This window comes from Anabrus simplex, chromosome 2 (genome assembly GCF_040414725.1).
Source record: "Anabrus simplex isolate iqAnaSimp1 chromosome 2, ASM4041472v1, whole genome shotgun sequence".
Classification (NCBI taxonomy): Eukaryota; Metazoa; Arthropoda; class Insecta; order Orthoptera; family Tettigoniidae; genus Anabrus; species Anabrus simplex.
Window position 1 is genome coordinate 488,949,190 of NC_090266.1, and position 22,484 is coordinate 488,971,673.

The 22,484-nt window shown below is 38.6% G+C and overlaps 1 protein-coding gene across 1 annotated transcript in view; it reads right to left on the reverse strand.

The window, feature by feature from the left end:
- Nucleotides 1-22,484, reverse strand: part of LOC136862898 (integrator complex subunit 12) — a 296,476-nt gene that overhangs the window by 182,117 nt on the left and 91,875 nt on the right. Inside the window, exon 3 of the mRNA XM_067139179.2 lies at nt 20,478-20,579. Coding sequence (XP_066995280.1) covers nt 20,478-20,579 — 102 coding nt within the window. The remainder of the gene's footprint in view (nt 1-20,477; nt 20,580-22,484) is intronic.

Sequence of the window (22,484 nt, forward strand, 5' to 3'; positions counted from 1 at the left end):
TGTTAGGCACGTAAATGAGCGAATGATGTGGGTAGATTTGGCAGTTGGAGGAATTAGGACTAGAATTGTCTCTGTGTATTCACCCTGTGAGAGTGCAGATGAGGATGAAGTTGACAAGTTTTATGAAGCATTGAGTGACATCATGGTCAGGGTCAACAGCAAGGATAGAACAGTGCTAATGGGCAACTTCAATGCGAGAGTTGGGAATAGAACTGAAGGATACGAAAGGGTAATTGGTAAAAGTGGGGAAGATATGGAAGCTAATGGGAATGGGAAACGTTTGCTGGACTTCTTTGCTAATATGGGTTTAGCAGTTACAAATACATTCTTCAAGCATAAGGCTATTCACCGCTACACATGGGAAGCTAGAGGTACCAGGTCCATAATAGACTATATCTTAACAGGCTTTGAATTCAGGAAATCTGTTAGGAATGTACACGTTTTCCGAGGATTTTTCGATGATACAGACCACTATCTGATCTGTAGTGAACTAAGTATCTCTAGGTCTAGGGTAGAGAAAAGTGAAATCTGTCTGCAAACGAATAAGGGTAGAAAATCTCTAGGACGAGGAAATTAGACATAAGTACATGGATATGATTAGTAAGAAATTTCGAACAGTGGACAGTAAACAGGTTCAGGATATAGAAAATGAATGGGTGGCATATAGGGATGCTGTAGTAGAAACAGCAAGGGAATGCCTAGGAACAACTGTGTGTAAAGATGGGAAAAGGCGAACATCTTGGTGGAATGATGAAGTGAGAGCAGCCTGTAAACGTAAAAAGAAGGCTTATCAGAAATGGCTCCAAACAAGAGCCGAGGCAGACAGTGATTTGTACATAGATGAAATAAACGGAGCAAAACAAATAGTTGTTGAATCCAAAAAAAAGTCGTGGGAAGATTTTGGTAATAACCTGGAAAGGCTAGGTCAAGCAGCAGGGAAACCTTTCTGGACAGTAATAAGGAATCTTACGCAGGGAGGGAAAAAAAGAAATGAACAGTGTCTTGAGTAATTCAGGTGAACTTATATTAGATCCCAGGGAATCACTGGAGAGGTGGAGAGAATACTTTGAACATCTTCTCAATGTAAAAGGAAATCATCCTGGTGGTGTTGCGAACAGCCAAGCTCATGGGGAGGAGGAAAATGATGTTGGTGAAATTATGCTTGAGGAAGTGGAAAGGATGGTAAATAAACTCCATTGTCATAAAGCAGCAGGAATAGATGAAATTAGACCTGAAATGGTGAAATATAGTGGGAAAGCAGGGATGAAATGGCTTCATAGAGCAGTAAGATTAGCATGGAGTGTTGGCAGGGTACCTTCAGATTGGACAAAAGCAGTAATTGCACCTATCTCTAAACAAGGGGACAGGAAGGATTGCAACAACTATTGAGGTATCTCATTGATTAGTATACCAGGCAAAGTATTCACTGGCATCTTGGAAGGGAGGGTGCGATCAGTCGTTGAGAAGAAGTTGGATGAAAACCAGTGTGGTTTCAGACCACAGAGAGGTTGTCAGGATCAGATTTTCAGTATGCACCTGGTAACTGAAAAATGCTACGAAAGGAATAGGCAGTTGTGTTTATGTTTCGTAGATCTAGAGAAAGCATATGACAGGGTACCGAGGGAAAAGATGTTCGCTATACTAGGGGACTATGGAATTAAATGTAGATTATTAAAATCAATCAAAGGCATTTATGTTGACAATTGGGCTTCAGTGTGAATTGATGGTAGAATGAGTTCCTGGTTCAGGGTACTTACAGGGGTTAGACAAGGCTGTTATCTTTCACCTTTGCTGTTCGTAGTTTACATGGATCATCTGCTGAAAGATATAAAATGGCAGGGAGGGATTCAGTTAGGTGGAAATGTAGTAAGCAGTCTGGCCTATGCTGACGACTTGGTCTGAATGGCAGATTGTGCTGAAAGCCTGCAGTCTAATATCTTGGAACTTGAAAAGAGGTGCAATGAGTATGGTATGAAAATTAGCCTCTCGAAGACTAAACTGATGTCAGCAGGTAAGAAATTCAACAGAATTGAATGTCAGATTGGTGATACAAAGCTAGAACAGGTCGACAATTTCAAGTATTTGGGTTGTGTGTTCTCCCAGGATGATAATATATAAGTGACATTGAATCAAGGTGTCGTAAAGCTAACACAGTAAGCTCACAGTTGCAATCAACAGTATTCTGTACGAAGGAAGTCAGCTCCCAGACGAAACTATCTTTACATCGGTCTGTTTTCAGACCAACTTTGCTTTACAGGAGCGAAAGCTGGGTGGACTCAGGATATCTTATTCATAAGTTAGAAGTAACAGACATGAAAGTAGCAAGAATGATTGCTGGTACAAACAGGTGGGAAAAACTGCATGTGGGCACTCGGAATGAGGAGATAAAGGCTAATTTAGGATTGAACTCGATGGATGAAGCTGTACGCATAAACCGGCTTCGGTGGTGGGGTGATGTGAGGCGAATGGAGGAAGATAGGTTACCTTGGAGAATAATGGACTCTGTTATGGAGGGTAAGAGAAGTAGAGGTAGACCAAGACAACGATGGTTAGACTCGGTTTTTAACGATTTAAAGATAAGAGATATGAGGCCACAACACTAGTTGCAAATCGAGGACTGTGGCAACGTTTAGTAAATTCACAGAGGCTTGCAGACTGAACGCTGAAAGGCATAACAGTCTATAATGATAATGTATGTAACAGCCAATGGCATTGCATCTTTATGTTCATGAAGATGGAAAATGTTGCACATTTGTTACAAACGTACAAATATATAAATTAGGGTTGGAAAGGGGCATCGCTGGCTTTCGGCCCCTTAAAAGTTACAGTAAATATCCGATTTTAAAAATGCGAGGCCTATAGTGTAGTTTTGACGCAGTGAATTCATAAAATCCGTAATTATCAGTACCACTTCCGTAATGCCATAGCAGGTGTGTGAGAAATCCACGGTAGTTGGCATCTCTGTCATCCCAACAACAGTGCAAGTTTTCACCTAAGGAAGTTACTTCATGTGGTCAAAGGTGATACTTCATTTCAGTATTTAAGATCTCTGGAAGGAATAACATATGACTAGTAAAAGAATTTTAATGTGCAGCACCTTTCCAAAAGTATAGCTATTTTCATACAGATAGGTCAATATATACAGGCTATTTGGGGACATGAAATGAAGCAAAACAAACACAAATTGTTGCACATTTTTCACTTTTTTGTGAGATTACTACATTTTTTCACCTTTTCCCTTCTATTTCATGCTCTAGCACCTCCCCCAGCCCCACTTTTATCTGCATTTTTAAAAAGATTACACCGAATCATTTTTCTCTTCCTGGTTTTAGTTTAATCAAAAAACAACAACAATCAATGGATAAATATTAAAATATAATTTATGGAAACCACCCGTAATTCATACCTCAGCAAGAATGGCCAACCTGTAGCTGTGAAATCAAATTTAAATTTAAACAATGATGCTGCAACGTTTTAAACTAAGTTCAGTTAATACTGGCATGAATTTAATGGTCCTGTCTATCAACTGTGTACCCTCTTGTTGGCCGTGATAGTGTTTTACCAGTCTGGACCAGGACATATTTTTCACAACACAAAATCATGTCGAAGGTTAAGAAGAAGAAGTTGTATGCACTTCCAGAACAACTCAAGATGCAGTTTATCGAAACTGATGGCATCATACTTTGATGTGCAGTCTGCGAAGCAAATATTGCAATTCTTGACAAGCATCAAAGAAATGGAATAAACCTGCACATCCAGTACAGCAAACATATAAAAAACACAGAACTTCGCAAGTTGAAACCTAAGCAAACTACTCTGATACACGCCCTTGCTTCAGGATCTGAAAAGTAGCGATTATTGCACGAGTTCAGTGCAGACTGTGCAATGGCATTAATCCAGTCAACAATATCAGTCTACAAGGTCAACAATCCTGCAATCAAATTATTCCTTGAAAAGTACTTGCAAAAGTCAGTGCTGGATGGGAGCGCTCTGAGAAAAAAGTAACATACAGCCAGTTTATGAGAACATCTTAGAGAAAATAAAGGAGACAGTTGGCAAATATGAAGTGCAATTCATTTTAGATTAAACTACTGATGAGCTGCAAAGATATATTTTGAATGTGTTGGTATTTCCATTATCTGGTGAATGGGTGAAACTTAATGCTTTAAAAAATGATCCAACTCAAGAAGAAAAATGGCTGGAAAAAAAAAAGACTTGTGTTTGAACCTATGGCCATGGGGCATACAATACAAAAAAGTCAGGTTACACGCTACATGCTTTCAGCTTTCCAACAACTGAAGGGCACGTACCCCAACCTTAGCCATGTGACACGTATTGCACACGGACTACACCGTGTTTGTGAAAGATTCACGGAGAATTACAGCAGGGTAAATTACTTCATTGCTGCTCTGAAGAAGATTCTCTTAAAGGCTCCCAGTAGTGAAGTTTCAAGTTTCATACCAAGAAATGACTGGGCTCCACCTTCCACAGTTTCCGGTCACCACCTCTGGTAAGATGCGTAGTTTTCTTGCGCAAATATTTTGATAAAATCAAATACTTCATATGTGCCCTAGATTCAACAGATGCAGCAGCCATCAAGCAGGCCCAACAATTATTCACCAACAAAGAACTAGTGTTGGAACTTTTTGCAGTGCTTGGCTACAAGTATTTGCCTGATGTGATTCAGAAATTGGAAGAAGTTGATGACTGTTACGGACAACCTTGATGGATTTGCAAAAGAAAAATTTGAATTAAATTTGACGAACAATCCAGATGTGGAAACCTTTGGAACTTCGAACTTCTTCTACAGGTGCTGACAAGATATGCTCCATTGATTTCTGTAAATGTCGAGCAGAGTATCCCTAGTGAGCTCAAAGTGCCAGACACTTACTGTCAAAAACATTGAAATGTTGTGTGTAATCTAATATAACAAGTTTATTCATTATTAGAACACAGCAAATGGGATAAAGAAAATTCAAGTAACTGGTTTAAACCTTAAGAAAGTGATTTCATCAACATATTTTTTGCACCTTTCTGTATGTATTATCAGAACCCTCCCTTTTCTGACCATGCTTTCCACCTTAAAATCCCTTTCCTACTTATGACACATTTCAAGAAGCATGTAGAGTCAAGGGACTGCTGGAAGATGGTTCTGACTGGGAAAACACATTATCAGAAGCTTCTCTATGTAATTCAGCAAGATCACTTCAAAATTCATCTTTTGCCAAGTTCCTGATCTACTGGTTCTTTGGAACAATCACCAGGACAACATGTCAGAAGACATATTGAACCAAAAATGGAGAATTAAACTATGACCAAAATGTGGTCAATGAAGGGCTAACTGAAGTAAACAGAGTAATATAATTACTCGCAAGCAAATCTATCAGAGAGTTTGGACTTCCTTTCCCAGATAACTTTCAGCGAGATGTCATGTAATTCTCAGCTCCTGAAAACCATTACACCGGCTGAACCCTGATCAGAAAAAAGTTATTATGCCATCATAAAGAAGGAAGGTAAGATATATTTCCACAATGCCCCTGGGGGCACAGGCAAAACGTAGTTGATTCATTCGATGCTTGCCAAAGCAAGGTCTGGCAGTAAATCATCTTCCACTTTTCCACACCCCTGTGGGGTTGCGGGTGCGAACTGTGGTGCACATGTAGATGTAATAATGTTATTGGCTTTACATCCCACTAGCTACTTTTTTTACAGTTTTCGGAAATGCCGAGGTGCCGGAATTTAGTCCCGTAGGAGTTCTTTTACGTGCCAGTAAATCTACCGACACGAGGCTGACGTATTTGAGCACCTTCAAATACAGTAGAGTCTCGATTATCCGACTTAAACGGGACCTGGAGTACGTCGGATCACCGAAAATGTCGGATAATACAGAATAACTTTGAAAATGAACTAAAACAAACAGGAAGACAATATTGTATTACGTACTATGTTTTACGGGACTCTATTTATTGACTTATTAATTCAATTGTACAGTAGATGCAGTACTCTTTTCTTACTATGCCTGTAGCCAGGTGCACACGTCTTGGCTTGGGCTGCAAGAGTTTTGATGTCATCATCTTGAAATTCAGCCCAGTCTCATTACAATTAAAAATCTGATCACCGGTTAATCCTTCAGCAAGAATTATTTCTTGAAATTGTCTTTTAAATTTCACAACATCAGATTTAGCTGACAGTTTTTCTCCACATATATATTAAGCTGCCCAATGCCGTACCGTTTTTTCCACCGATCAAGCCACCTAGCACTGACAGAAAAATTAGGGTCCCTTTATTAAACTCCTTCTGGATATACACTGCCATTTCTTGCAGAATGGGGCCAGATATTGACAAGCCCTTTTCCTGGTTTTTAGTGAACCAAAGAAATAGTGCTTCACTTACTTTTTCGTACTCACATTTTTCATTGGTTTTTTTTTCTTTCTAATTTTCAGTGCATCACTTGTTGCTCTGGTAGAACACCACTTTTCAATTTATTCCCTCGTATATTTCCAGTCTCCCACTGTAACACGTCCAACGCCATAATCTGAAGCCATTTTTTGCAGAGTTTCCCCTTTGTCCAGTCTCTTTAACCAACTCTACTTCTCTTCCACAGAATCAATCACTTTCTTACGTTTACTCGCCATACAGAGGATATGAAAACTATAACATCCGCACCCAACCAATACTACATTGAACAATCCTACCGCATGACTGCCAGTGCTTGTCCTACAGTCGCACCCTCCACACCCCGTGTCCCAGAATTGCATCCACCTAAAGTTCAAATTAAGCCTACCAGTGTCGGATAACACGGAATGTCGGATAAGCGAAGGTCGGTTGAGCGAGACTCTACTGTACCACCGGACTGAGCCAGGATCGAAACTGCAAAGTTGGAGTCAGAAGGGCAGCGCCTCAACCGTCTGAGCCACTCAGCCCGGCCACATGTAGATGTGGCACTGTTTTATGGCTGTATGCCCTTCCTGATGTCAACCCCTTACGGAGGGATGTAATCACTACTGCACGTTTCTGTGGTGGTTGGTAGTGGGATGTGTTGTCTGAATATGAAGAGGAAAATGTTGGGACAAACACAAACACCCAGTCCCCAAGCCAGCAAAATTAATCAGACACGATTAAAATATCCGATACGGCCAGGAATCGAATATGGGATCCTCTGAACTGAAGGCCTCAATGCTGACCATTCAGCCATGGAGTCAGACTAGTATTTCAAATCAAAGTAACACTACTAATTTAATCCAAAATTGTTCATTAGTAGTTTGGGATGAGACTACATTGTCACACAAAACTTCGGTTGAAGCTTTCAACAGGACCATGCATGATCTGAAGAATAAGAAAACACAAATGGGTGGCTGCGGAGTCTTGTTAGCCGGAGATTTCCGCCAAATCTTACCAGTTGTTACAAGTGGAACGAGAGCTGACGAAGTAAATGCTTCATTGAAAATGAAATGTCATATGACTTTTAGTGCTGGGATATCCCAGGACGGGTTCAGCTCGCCAGGTGCAGATGTTTCTATTTGACTCCCGTAGGCGACCTGCGCGTCGTGATGAGGATGAAATGATGATGAAGACAACACATACACCCAGCCCGAGTGCCATTGGAATTAACCAATTAAGGTTAAAATCCCCGACCCGGCCGGGAATCGAACCCGGGACCCTCTGACCCGAAGGCCAGTACGCTGACCGTTCAGCCAACGAGTCGGAATGCTTCATTGAAAACATCTTAAATCTGGCCAGATATAACAAAACTGTCAGTCAAGATTTTTTTTTATTTACGTCGCACCGACACAGATAGGTCTTATGGTGACGATGGGATAGGAAAGGCCTAGGAGTGGGAAGGAAGTGGCTGTGGCCTTAATTGTGGTACAGCCCCAGCATTTACCTAGTGTGAAAATGGGAAACCATGGAAAACCATCTTCAGGGCTCCCGACAGTGGGGTTCGAACCCATTATCTACCGGATGCAAGCTCACAGCTGCGCGACCCTAACTGCATGGCCAACTCACCCAGTCACTCAAGAATTAATATGAGAGTACTCTTATCTTCTGAAGATAAGTCTCTCTTCTGATATGTTAATTAAAGTCAGAAATGGAGAATTTTAATTCTCAAATAATTATCCTCAATAATGATTCATGTGTGTTACTAAGCAGCATTCAAAGAGTTGATTGAGAGCATTTATCCTGAAATCCAAGACCTAGCCAACAAGTCTCCTTCATGGTTTAAACTAAAAGCAATGTCATCGCTGACAAACGAACAAGTTGGGAAAGTTAATAACTTTCTCCAAATTCACCATCCAGGCTCAAGTATGTTATCTAAGAAAAAATTCTAAAGGAATTTAATTGTATAAAGTCCACCTGTTCAATACAAGTTTGTAATTTGATAAATTGTCTGTCTAAAAAGCTACATACGACATGTTTCGAACTAGCCCAGAGGTCATCATCAGTTAAAATAACACAAAGATAAAAGACGTATACAAAAACAGTGATAGATAAAAAAAACTTGAGATAAAATACAATCAACAAATGCAACGTAAATTTATGCTTAAAATGTTCATAGATCAATCTTGAATAGATGTAGTTGTAACAGCTGTGGGTCCAACCGTATTTATCACAACTATTGGTTGGCTGAAGGAATACTTTAACATTGTGAAGACTGTCAAATGATGTTCTATTTGTCATGCTTCAGGAAACGGAGTGAAGTTTTAAAAATTTCTTCACAGAGAATACAAGTATAGCCAGGAGCTAAAATGAAACCAAAAAGCCGAGTGTGAGAACAAAAAAATGAATGAAAGTTAATATGAAGAGTCGCAAAATATTACTCACTTCCTCTTTCCTCCAGTCTTGTGCTTGTTTAGATCAGGTTGGGTCAGTGTTGTCCTCCACACTGACTAGCCACAGTACTGAGGTTGTGTTGGATAGGGGAAACAGCAGGTGAGGGGAGGGAGAGTGAGTGGAAGGATGGGAGGACGGACCAGTAATGCATGTTGCGACAGACTTAACTGAGCGTTGCTTCAGATCTTTCTCGATTATTGTGTCAACCAGAATATTCTTTTTTTTTTTTCCTTGGATTTTGTTAAGATTTTAGATGGGATTGGATTTTTGATCAAGGTTTGTATAAATAATTTCTGAAATATCTAACCAAGTTCCCTTTCTGGTTATAATGTAGGATATCTAGATCTATGGTGGAGAATGATTGATTGATGTTCACTCATAGCAGAAAATCTTCTGTATTTAGCTGCATTAAACTTTATTTATATATATGTCACATTTGAAACCCACATGTCTGTCTGACATCCTCCACAAAACTGTTTTGATTTCATTTTCAGTTCAGTGTCATTTGGAAGATACAAGCTATCATTTTGTGTAACAAACTGGTGATCTTCAAATATCTGAAGAATTCATTTTCTGAATTTCATAATATTACTGGAGTGATGTGTGGCTTTTTTCAAGATTCTAGATGATGGTGCTGGTGCATCAATTGTTACTTTAATTTAGCCTTCATAAACAGATTTTAAAGACTCATTCCTTGCTCTATCTGTGTGTGTACGAGGTAGGTTTTTCTCTTTTAATATGTTGCAATGACTCCGATCTCATGGCGACAATGAGACAGGACAAGACTAGGAGTGGGAAGAAAGCAACCATGGCCATAATTGAACCAGTCATTTGAGAAACCCCAGATGTCCACCTCTGATGAAAGTTGAGTTATCACTGAAGTCTGGCTCTATGAAGCAATATGCAACAGAAAATGGAGAAACACCACTTGTCCACTCGTTATTCATAGAGATCTGGGGGTCATGGAATCTGAGTGATCTGAGAAACCCCATGTCCTGGATATGTGGCGAGTTTCAAACAGACTGACTGGCAAGCCAACAGACTGCATCACTGTTCCCTATCAATCATGTCAAAATATAAAAAACTAGGGCTAGAATTTTAAAGACTTTGCATCTTTTTTCTGGGAAGCTCAATTTTTAATGAGTTTAATATAAATCTGTTTCACAGTAAAAGGTGTTAAATTAACCATGTCTGTTAGAGCTTTATTTTTTGTACTTTCTGCTAATTTTGTGGGATGCGATATTTTTAGGGTTTTTATTGCATTTTTATTCATTTTTTATTCATTTTTAAATACTTGTGGGCATTTTCTTGCATACTTATTCATTTTTAAATACATCTTGGGTCTTTTTTTTTATGCTTCCAGGAGCAAAGGGACATTTCCGATACTTACATTTCATTTCTTAGCAAAGTCACTTTGGTTGATTTTTAGCAGTACTAGAAATAAAATTACACTTTGGTTCCAGGAAGCTACACAATCACTTCAGTTCCTCCCATTTTACAGACAATGAACTTGCCCAAACAGTTACCAGTGCTAAGAAATCCTTACACTTACTTCACAAGTAGCAGGAAGCTGCATTCGTTAGTATATGGGCCACAACCTGTTACCACCAGCTCATTGGGTCTGTAAATGTTTTTTGAATAGCACATCCAAAGTAGGTGTTTTTACATGGTATAATGAATTGTGGTGTGTATGTCATCAAGCCTAAAGTAAAGTAAAGCACTGCACATAAATTAAGTAATTTTGCTTCCCATTATGGTGAAAACTTTCTACATGGATGGGAATATATTTTTCTGTAAGTTATGCGAAGTAAGAGTAGCAGCCGAAAAGAAGTTTACTACAGACCAACATGTGAAGAGAGAAAAACACATTTGAGGTCTACAGCTGCTTGAAAGTAAAAAGACAGCACAACAAATGTTACTTAGTTGAGCCTGCTCTTCTTCAGGTTTGCCTTTCCTTGAAGAACACTGCAAAGCATTCATTTGTGCAGATATTCCATTGAACAAAGTGAAAAATCTGAAGCCTTCATAGAAAAACATGCTGAAAAGCCTATACCGGACTCTTCAACATTAATGAGTAGCTACTACCAGAGAACAATGCAGGAAAAACAGTGTCAGAAAAGAAAGACGGGTATGTATACATATGGGGTGGTATGAATAAACATGAGTATTTAGTATATACTTAACATTTCTGAGTATATACTCCACTTCATAAGAATAAAGTTCATGAGAATGTACTCAGTAGCTGAGTATATAATCATGTCATGGAGGTGGTGTAGTATAAACTCACAATTGTAACAGTCTGAGAGTAGATTCTCATTTGTGGTATGAATAAAAGAGAGTGCATTCTCAGATTGATGAGTATAATCTCAGTCTGTTTTGAGTAGGGCTGCTATGTGTCTCAAGTATGAGCATTTACAGTACTAATTTATTGCCCTTAAAAATATTATGTAAATGGTTGAGTTTATTAATAATGTGGGACCTGTTTCCAGGTGGGACATGGGCATGTGAATTCTAAGAATCTTAAGTCTGCACCATTTCTCAAATTTGAATTTATTTGGACAAGGAAAACAAGAGGTGCTATTTAGAATATAGTTAAGCTTAAATTAAACGCATTTTTAAGACTGTTAGGTCACCCTGGATTTCAATGTGGCATAGAGGACTTCGTACCCAAGAAAAACTGAGTAAACTTATTGTTGAGGTTATATACCGTATTTTGTGACTAAAGCTGCAGTGTGAATTGCATTTCCTCAAAATAATAAAAAATTTGCTGTTACCAAACCAAAGCTGTATAAGTTAATTATCCAGCAGCAACGGTTGTTCTTGACTGCCTGCACTCATGTTAGGCCGACATATTACAGTGGTGAGTCCAAAAACAAGAAAGGTAATAGCCTAAATATATTTTCGTTCGGGATCTTTATGATCACTGAGAATGCCAGGCAGATATTTCATTTGGAACATTCAGTACACAGACCTATACATAAGATACACATTTCTTTTTTACTCTCCCTTTCATATTAGGCCTATTTATCTACCGAGCGAGTTCGCTACCCGGTTTGGGTCACATATAGTTAAATCCTGGATTTGGGATGTAGGGGTTCGATCCCAACTGTCGGCATCTCTGTGGCTTATTTTCTCACTTGGCAAATCCTGGAGCTGTACCTTGATTAAGGCCACTTTCCTATCCCAAGTTCGCTGTAAGACCTGTCGGTGCGACGTAAAACAAATAACAATAAATACAATTAATTTATTCTTTCTTTCCTCCTACACATTACGTGTAGTTTGGTTTGAGTTAGGCCTAATCCCAAAGCCTCAAACATTTCCTTCCGAGATTTATTAAAGTTATGATGAGTATAGCCTACAAAGAAGGAAGATACCGGTAATGAAAGTATTAAGAACTCTAATTTCGTGTTGTTTATCATTTGAGTCATCATAAACATTTCTACATTCTGCCCACGTAGGCCCTATGGCTTGTATTTTGGTTTAAATTATTTCAAAGTTTCGGATATTATGCCAATAAGGAAAAACTATGAAACTGTTAACATACCGTAGGCTACATGCTTTAAAATTACATTTTTTATCACACTCTCATTTTCGTATTATTTATCTTTCACGTTATTGCACATGTTTCTACCTTCTACAGTACCGGTACATTGCTTATAATTCATTTTAAACGGACTCCGGAGCGTCGGACCTTAAGAACAGAAGAGAATATTCCCGCAAAAAGTTATTGGCGGAATATTTGCTATTGGTATGAGTAAAATACAGCTTGATGTGCATGCAGATGGTATGGAAATCAAATCTCAGTAGTTGAGATTATGTACGATGACAACCTTACACAGCATGAGTACCTACTCAATTTCAAATGCTCCACATGGCGGTGTGCTTGAGTACCTACTACATCGAAGGAGAACCTTCTTATTCTTACCAAATGGAGTACATACTACTTGGGCTGAGAATATACTCCTACTAAGTGCTTATACTCATGAGTATATACTTTGAGTAAGAACTCAGATTTTATTCATACCACCCATGGACTAAAGTGCGGACTCAACAGGACATTATAGGGCAAATGTTGTGGTAGGCACAACTGAAGAATATGGTTCTACAATTCCTAATTAATTGTGAACAGTTGAAAGAAAGTAAATTTTTCAACAATTTATTAGCAAAGTGTATGACAGGTCTTGGACTTAACACACCTGAATGGCTTTCAACATCAGTGTACTCTTGTTGTTGAATGATGCTAAACCATATATGGTAAAAACTGCAAATTGTCTTCAAGCTCTTTATTCAAAGATGATTCGAAGCATCTAGCTTCGAGGTCTACAGCTTCTTGAAAGTAAAAAGACAGCACAACAAATGTTACTTAGTGAAGCTTGCTCTTCTTAAGATTTGCCTTTACTTGAAGAACTCTGCGAAGCATTCATTTGTGCAGATACATGCTTTCCATCCAGTTGCAGAAGACTTACGGGGTCAGTTCCCTGGTGTTGACCGGCTAATAGGATGCATCAAGACACTCTTCTTGAAGGCAATTTCTCGAGTTGAAACATTCGATTCAGAGGCCCCTGAAATTCCTTTGCCTCCTTCCCAATTTGTGACCCGATGGGGGACCTGGATAGAAGGACACAACTACTACTGCAGAATATAACGGTAATGGAAAAAAATCTGACATATTTGATAGTAATGATACGGCATCAATCCAACTTACGTTGGAACTTCTTTCTGGCAGTGAACTTGCAGGCAAACTTGTATACATAAATCAAATTTTGAATTCCTACCTGGTACTATAACTTGCTTAGAAAAATATGTTAAATTAGTATAGCAGAGAGACTTAGTGAGAAAAAGTGGAAGTGACATAGAAAATGTGAATGGGAATGTGGGGAAATATGTAGCAAACAAATTGATACTCATTTTGAACAAAAAATAAAGGGTTTGCTGCATTGTCTTCAATTGCAAATGTACAATCAATCAATCAATCAATCAATCAATCAATCAATCAATCAATCAATCAATCAATCAATCAATCAATCAAAAATACTGATCTGCATTTAGGGCAGTCGCCCAAGTGGCAGAATCCCTATCTGTTTCTTTTTTTCCTAGACTTTTCTTAAATGATTTCAAAGAAATTGGTAATTAATGGAACATCTCCCTTCATAAGTTATTCCAATCACTAACTCCCCTTCCTATAAACTATTATTTGCCCTAATTTTTCCGCTTGAATTCCAATTTTATCTTCATATTGTGATCTATCCTACTTTTAAAGACACGACTCAAACTTATTCGTCTACTAATGTCATTCCAAGCCATCTCTCTGCTGACACCTAGGATCATACCAATTACTCGAGCAGCTCGTCTCCTTTCTCCCAAGTAAACCCAGTACAAACTTCCCAACATTTTTTTAACGCTCCTCTTTTGTCGGAAATCACCCAGAACAAATTGAGCTGCTTTTCTTCGGATGTTTTCCAGTTCTTAAATCAAGTAATCCTGGTGACGGCTCCATACTCTGCAACCATACTATTTGGGGTCTTACCAGAGACTTATATTCCCTCTCCTTTACATCCCTACTAAAACCCCTAAACATCCTCATAACCATGTGCAGAGATCTGTAACCTTTATTTACAATCCCATTTACGTGATTACCTCAATGAAGATATTTCCTTATATAAAACACCTAGGTACCTACAGTGATGCCCATAAGGAATTTTCACCCCATCAATGCAGTAATTAAAACTGAGAGGACTTTTCCTATTTCTGAAACACACAACCTGACTTTTAACCCTGTCTATCACCTTACCATTGCCTGCTGTCCATCTCACAACGTTATCGAGGTCATTTTGAAGTTGCTCACAATCTTGTAACTTAGTTATTACTCTATACAGAATAACATCATCTGCAAGAAGCCTTATCTCTGATTCCACTTCTTTACTCATATCATTTTTATATATAAGAAAACATAAAATCCAATAATACTGCCTTGAAGAATTCCCATCCTAATTATTACAGGGTCAAATAAAGCTTCGCCTACTCTAATTCTCAGAGATCTATTTTCTAGACATATAGCAACCCATTCAATCACTCTTTTGTCTAGTCTGGTTGCACTCATTTTTGCCAGTAGTCTCCCATGATCCACCCTAACAAATGCTTTAAACACGTCAATCGCGATACAGTACATTTGACATTCTGAATCCAAGATACCTGCTATATCATGCTGAAATCCTACAAGTTGAACTTCAGTGGAATAACCTTTCCTAAACCCGAACTGCCTTCTATCGAACACATTATTAATTTTGCAAACATGTCTAATATAATCAGAAAGAATGCTTTCCCAAAGCTTATATACAATGCATGTCAAACATACTGGCCTGTAATATTCACCTTTATGCCTATCACACTTTCCTTTATACACAGGGGCTACTATAGCAACTCTCCATTCATTTGGTGTAGCTCCTTCATGCAAGCAATAATCAAATAAGTACTTCAGATATGGTACTATATCCCAACCCACTGTCTTTAGTTATCTCCAGAAATCTTATAAATTCCAGTAGCTTTTCTAATTTTCAATTTGTGTATATTATTGTAAATGTCATTGTTATCATATGTAAATGTTAATACTTCTTATGCATTAGTCACCTCCTCTATCTGGACATCATCCCTGTAACCAACAATCTTTACGTACTGCTGACTGAATACGTATGCCTTTTGAAGATCACAACATTCACACTCCCCTTGTTTATTAATGATTCCTGGAATGTCCTTCTTGGAACCTGTTTCTGCCATAAAGTGCCTGTACACATCCTTACATTTTTCACTACAAATTGTATGACAGCTAATTATCCTTGCCATCATGTTATCCTTAGCTGACTTCCTTGCTAGATTAAATTTCCTAGTAAGTCCGTTCAATTTCACCTTACTTCCACAGCCATTTCTACTCTATTTCTGCACCTCCTTCTTAGTCTCTTTATTTCTCTATTATAATAAGGTGGGTTTTTACCATTTCTCTCCACCTTTAAAGGTACAAACCTGTTTTCGCATTCCTCAACAATTGCTTCAAACCCATCCCAGAGTCTGTTTACATTTTTATTTACCATTTTCCACCGATCATAGTTACTTTTTAAAAACTGCCTCATGCCTGCTTTATCAGCCATATGGTACTGCCTAACAGTCCTACTTTCACGACCTTCCTTTCTGTCACATTTATTTTTAACTACGACAAAAACAGCTTCGTGATCACTAATACCATCTATTACTTCGGTTTTTCTATAGAGCTCATCTGGTTTTATCAGCACAACATTCAGGATATTCTTCCCTCTTGTTGGTTCCAACACTTTCTGAATCAACTGTTCTTCCCATATCAACTTACTTGCCATTTGTTGCTCATGTTTCCTGTCATTTTCATTACCTTCCCAATTGACATTTGGTAAATTCAGATCTCCCGCTACAATCACATTCCCTTCCATGTCGTTTCCCACTTAGCTGATTATCTTATTAAATAATTCCGAATCAGCATCAGCACTACCCTCCAAAGACATGAAGTTGCCTATTAAATTTAGAAATGAGCCTTACACCTAAAATTTCATGTTTGTCATCTTTAACTTTCCCTAACTGACAAATTCTTCTTTCACCAGAATGAACACTCCCCCTCTCACCATTCCTATCCTATCTCTATGATACACACTCTAGTTCTGTGAGAAAATTTCTGCATCCATTATATGATTACTCAGCCATGATTAAACTCCTATTACAATGTCTGTATCTGGTAAATATATATATATTAAATTACTGAATCCTATTCCTGTCTTCACAATACTTCTACAGTTCAACACTATAACTACTTGACTTCCAGATCCCTGTACACTTATCACCGCTCCCTAGACCACCCCATTTCCCTGAATGTACTTCCCTATAAACCTTCCAAACAAATTTCCTAACTTATACGTAACACTGCAGTTTAGGTGAAGGCCATCTGAGTGCAGATACCCATCCCCTACCCACCCATTAGGATCTAGAAATCCCACTCCCAGTTTCCCACATACCCACTCCATAGTCTCATTTAAATCCCCAATCACCCTCCAGTCAGTATTCCTCCTACACAGTATTCCACTGATAATTCCCGCTTTCTTAAACTTCACCCATGCTGCATTTACCTGTTCTCACACACCCCCAACTATGTTGGTACTTACACCTGCTTGCCTTACGTTGTTGGTACCAACGTGAAACACTACCACCTTCTCCTTCTCCTCCTTCCCCTCCTACTCTTCTACTTTCTTCAACATCTGCCTTAACCTAATTCCTGGATAACACTCTACTCTGGTTCCCTTTCCCCCACCTGTGTATCAATGGAATCCCCCATGACCAGAGCCTCAACCCTACCCACCTCATTTGATCCCCTCCCCTCCTGATCAGCCGTATCTTTCCTGACAGCTGCAGAAGCTACTTCCTCCTCCCGTTTCTCCCTCCCGTAACCCTGTTCCACCTGTCTTTTCTTATCCTCTACTCTACATTTCCCTTCCCTACCTTTTGAACCTGCAGTAACTCTTGCCGATTTCTCACAGACACCTGTCCTGAATTCTGATCCTGAATAGAGCCCTTAGCCTGCAATCTCCTTCCCCTTAAAACATTAGACCACCGGGCGAGTTGGCCGTGCGCATAGAGGCGCGCGGCTGTGAGCTTGCATCCGGGAGATAGTAGGTTCGAATCCCACTATCGGCAGCCCTGAAGATGGTTTTCCGTGGTTTCCCATTTTCACACCAGGCAAATGCTGGGGCTGTACCTTAATTAAGGCCACGGCCGCTTCCTTCCAACTCCTAGGCCTTTCCTATCCCATCGTCACCATAAGACCTATCTGTGTTGGTGCGACGTAAAGCCCCTAGCAAAAAAAAAAAAAAAAAAAACATTAGACCACCTTCCTTCTACAATTCCCCCCCTTTCCTTCCAATCCCTCTTTTACACATACTGTATCCTGTACATAGTTTGAGGAAGGCCTACCTTCCTTCCTGTCTTCTGAGGCAATCCAAATTATCTCCCTCAAATTCTCCAACTCCTCCCTCACACTCCTTAATGCCTGCCAACATTCACAGTTCCTAAACTTGCATTTCTTAGCCATTCTTTACTGAAAAATGAAAAGTAAAAGAAAAAGAAAATAACTAATTATGTGCAAAAAAATGAAAGGACAGAAATATTGTCTAGGATAGTATACAAAGATCGCACGACAATAAGGTAATTAATATACTACACTACAATACTACTTAGTCATACTCTATTTCTATCCTACAACACCCTAACAGGATAAAAACTGCCTTTAATTACTGAATACCGAAAGGAATACACAAGTATTACACAATTCTAAACTGCAGTTAAACCTGTCCTAATTACAACAACTGAATTCTAGTAAGAGAGTTTCTACGGATACCTCTACTATACTAAACAAATATTTTACAATAACAGAATAAGCATGCTAATTTCTAACAAGATATTACTCCTATACTACAGTGCACTACAAAAATTTTAAACTACGTTCAGATGTATCCTAATTACAATATGTTACTACTAAGCACAAACAGAAATGAAAATTGCAAGTTTGAAATTTGCAAGAACTACTCAGAGATTACCAACAAAGCTAAATGCATACACAGATTATTATTGGTACTACCGGGCAAGTTGGCCGTGCGCGTAGAGGCGCGCGGCTGTGAGCTTGCATCCGGGAGATAGTAGGTTCGAATCCCACTATCGGCAGCCCTGAAGATGGTTTTCCGTGGTTTCCCATTTTCACACCAGGCAAATGCTGGGGCTGTACCTTAATTAAGGCCACGGCCGCTTCCTTCCAACTCCTAGGCCTTTCCCATCCCATCGTCGCCATAAGACCTATCTGTGTCGGTGCGACGTAAAGCCCATAGCAAAAAAAAAAAAAAATTATTGGTACTATTTTATCCTACTATGCTCCAATAGATACACATGAAAAATACACACACAAGGATACACACAAATATAACAGGCAAGATACGGTACTATCTAAATATCTACACTACAATTCTCTGTTCTGTTGGGTGAGAAATTTTCTCTTGGAAAACTACTTTAAATATACTCCTCTAGTATCAGTACAAGTGAAAAGGAGCTTCTCAATGTACAAGGCTGTTTTAGCAGACAATCAGCACCACTGTGCATTGCAATTCTGGACTGATGAAATGAACACTCAGTAGTGTATTTGCCAGTAAAATGAAAAATTAGTACCTTGATCAGTTGTGTATAGAATAACTTTATTTAATAAAATTACACAAATAAAAAATTTGAGCTTTGCTAAAGTGTATTATTTTATATTATTTTTGAATTTACCTAAACAACTGATATTCAAATAAAAGCTTTCTGTTTTCAAGGCATTTTATAAACTTTATGGGCCATTTTTTGCAATTTTTAGGTCAAAATTGCATTTTTATAAGTACATTTTCTAGTGTTTTATAGGGCATTAAAATCCTAACCCTAATAACAACATAGTCATGAAAATGCCTTCTAGTAAAGGAGAAGCAAGTTCTGCTGGAGGAAAGATAATTTCTATTCGGAACTATATGAGCAGCCAACTAACAAGGGTCTAGAATTTGAAATCAGATGAGTGTTGTCACTATCCTGTGTGAGAAACATGATAAAATATAATGGACTGTAATCTGCATGCATAAAAATATTTTTGTTACAAATGTTGCTTTTAGCATCCAAATAAAATCTTGTAGTTTGTAACAAGGTCACTAAATTAAATAACCCTCTTTTAGTTGTAATATTGTTCCTAAGAAATACCAGTAATCCTCTTTTAGTTGCAATATTGTTACTAATTACTTGCACATGGGACCTAATTTTCTTTAAATTATGTCAATCATTTGAGAAACCCTGTATGTCCAACAGACTAAAATGCCAAAAAAAAGTATCTAGCAGTAGCATTTTATAATATTTTTCTTGAGAAAAGTGTGCAATAACATATAATATTGATACATCAACATGCTTTACCTTCTCATTTTTTTTTTTTTTTTTTTTTTTTTTTTGCTAGGGGCTTTACGTCGCACCGACACAGATAGGTCTTATGGCGACGATGGGATGGGAAAGGCCTAGGAGTTGGAAGGAAGCGGCCGTGGCCTTAATTAAGGTACAGCCCCAGCATTTGCCTGGTGTGAAAATGGGAAACCACGACCTTCTCATTTTACCTGATAGAAAGCAAGCAATTTTTATTGTTTTTCTCAGAAGTCTATTTTTGGACATGTGAGGATTCTCAGATGACTGATTCAATTAGGGTACAGCCTTTACCAGGCATAAAAATGGGAAACCACAGAAAACTATTTTCAGGGCTGCTGACAGTGGCATTCAAACTCACTATCTCCCAAATTCAAGCTCACAGCTACGTGACCCAAACCACATAGCCAACTCACTTGTTTGTGGTAGGTTTCTTTGTTAAGTTATTCATTGATAATCTTATTGTTTGGGCTCAGATTATCAAAGCAATCTGTTGCGAATCTAATTTTAGCCCATTTAACTTGCAGACCTGCATGTGTGCACAGCAATCTCTCTTTTGCAATCAGCACTGGAAATAATACAAGAGCTATTAAAGAGAGTTGCTGTCCATCTCAGATTATTGCATTACTAATGTAAGCGTTGCAATGATTTTCACCCACCTTCAAAGTTGATCGTTTTTCAGAATACTTCTTTGATCCTTCTTTCTTTGGCGTAAGACCAGTGGATGACTTGCCTGAACTTTCTTTCTTCACATAAGAGTCCTGAAAATAAACATTTAAAAAAGTTACTAAAATGTTTATCAAATCAAATATTCAATAAGTGTCAATAATGTTTACCTTGCCAAAACACATCCACACAAATGCCTACAGCTTTAGTGTAGTGATTTCTGTAATGTTAACCTTTTAACTCCATTACCCTTAGCATATGCTTCCCACTTCACTCTGAATTAAAGTCTGCACTATGAACAGCTGCAGGAAGTGAACATTGCAAAACTATCTAACACAAAATGTAATTATGTTACATACTTGCAGTTAGAACACAAAGTACATTAATCCTTGTAATTCTTCATTATGTGGTACTTTTCAAAACAGTTTTCTGGGTGGAGACCAGGTTTTCTCGAACACGTTTTGCAGTAGTAAACCGTTTCCTTTCTACTACCTTACTTGCTCCTGTTAGAACAGACAGCAGTCTTTATGTTGTTTTCCAGGTAGGTTGTTGATGATGTGCAGTTTACCATTCAAATGTTCTTCAACATAAAAAGTAGATGGTCTTACTCACTTTTGAACTTCGCTGCATACTTCACCAACCAACCCATTGATCACCTGTTTCCGCAAGGTTTGGTGCAGTGGAATGTCGATGTGATTCGTGGTGCAGTAATCTGTACTGAGCAAAAAGCTGTCGGCTATTGCCACTTACAATAGTCAGAAGTACAATTTCCACCACCAATTCAATATTTTCACTATTAAAGCATAACTCGATGTGTAGTGGTCCGAGTGCCTTCCATCTTTGATGGGTAGCCAATAACTATGTTGGGTTTCTCTAACTTTCTGCGAATAATTGAGGTTGAATTGTTTCCAGATGTTGAAAGCATCACTACTGTCCACTAACTGTTCTAAAATATCCATTTCTGTGAGCAAAGATGAAGCAGAAAACTGTCGTAAACATTCGAGAATAACTGACGTTACAAACTTATTACAATTCCCACAACCTATAATAAATAGGGAAAGGTGTTCTCTTGGAGACTGCTAGATACATCTGTAATACTGGAAACAGCACAGTCATCATAGGAACACTCAAAGTACGAGCTGTTGTCATGATGAGTGGGACTCGACATCGAAGCACAAGTCTAATATTTTAATGTCGAGCCCAACTCGACATAGGAGTGCAAAAGTTTAATGTAGAAAAACAACCTGGTACAATGACAAAAACTTTTTTTTTTTTACTTCTTACAAAGACAAAAACTCTTTTTTAAACAGTCATTTGCAGTGTGAGTTACTGTACTTACAACCAAGTTCATGAACCACAGGCAATGGACGAGTGGCCTAATAAGTGGTCCTGAGAGTATTTTAACAGTTGCTATGAAATAGGAGGGGCATCTCAAGACATATTCTGAGTCGTGGCCCTCCTTATGCTCTGACAGCTAGGATTAACCAACCCGTTGGTGGTCCCTAATCTATTAAGAGGAGAAATTCTTACCGCGATCATGCGTAAACAGAGTAGTATCCTACTCCATGGAAATTCACCATGCTCAGAAAGTTTTAAGCAAATCTCGGACCTATGGGAGTATCAGAGTCCTGCTTCCATTTCACAGACCAGGGACTCCTTGGAAACAACTTGGCAAACAAAATGGAATTCGATGGGGTACCATCAATATTGACAGGGCTTATGAACTGACAGCAAAGAGGATGCATCTGGATGTGTTAGGAGTTAATGAGGTTAGGATAAGGGCAGATAACTTGGAAGAGAGAGAGTACAGTGTTCTTAACAGATGTTAAAATAGGGAAGGACACAGTGTGAGATAGGACTGTTCATCAGCAACACTATAGCACACAACATAGTTCCTGTTAAGCACAAAAATGAGCAAATGATGTGGATAGATTTAGTGATTGGAGGAACTGGGATGAGAATTGTAAAGGAACAGGATGAAGTAGACAAGTTTTATGAAG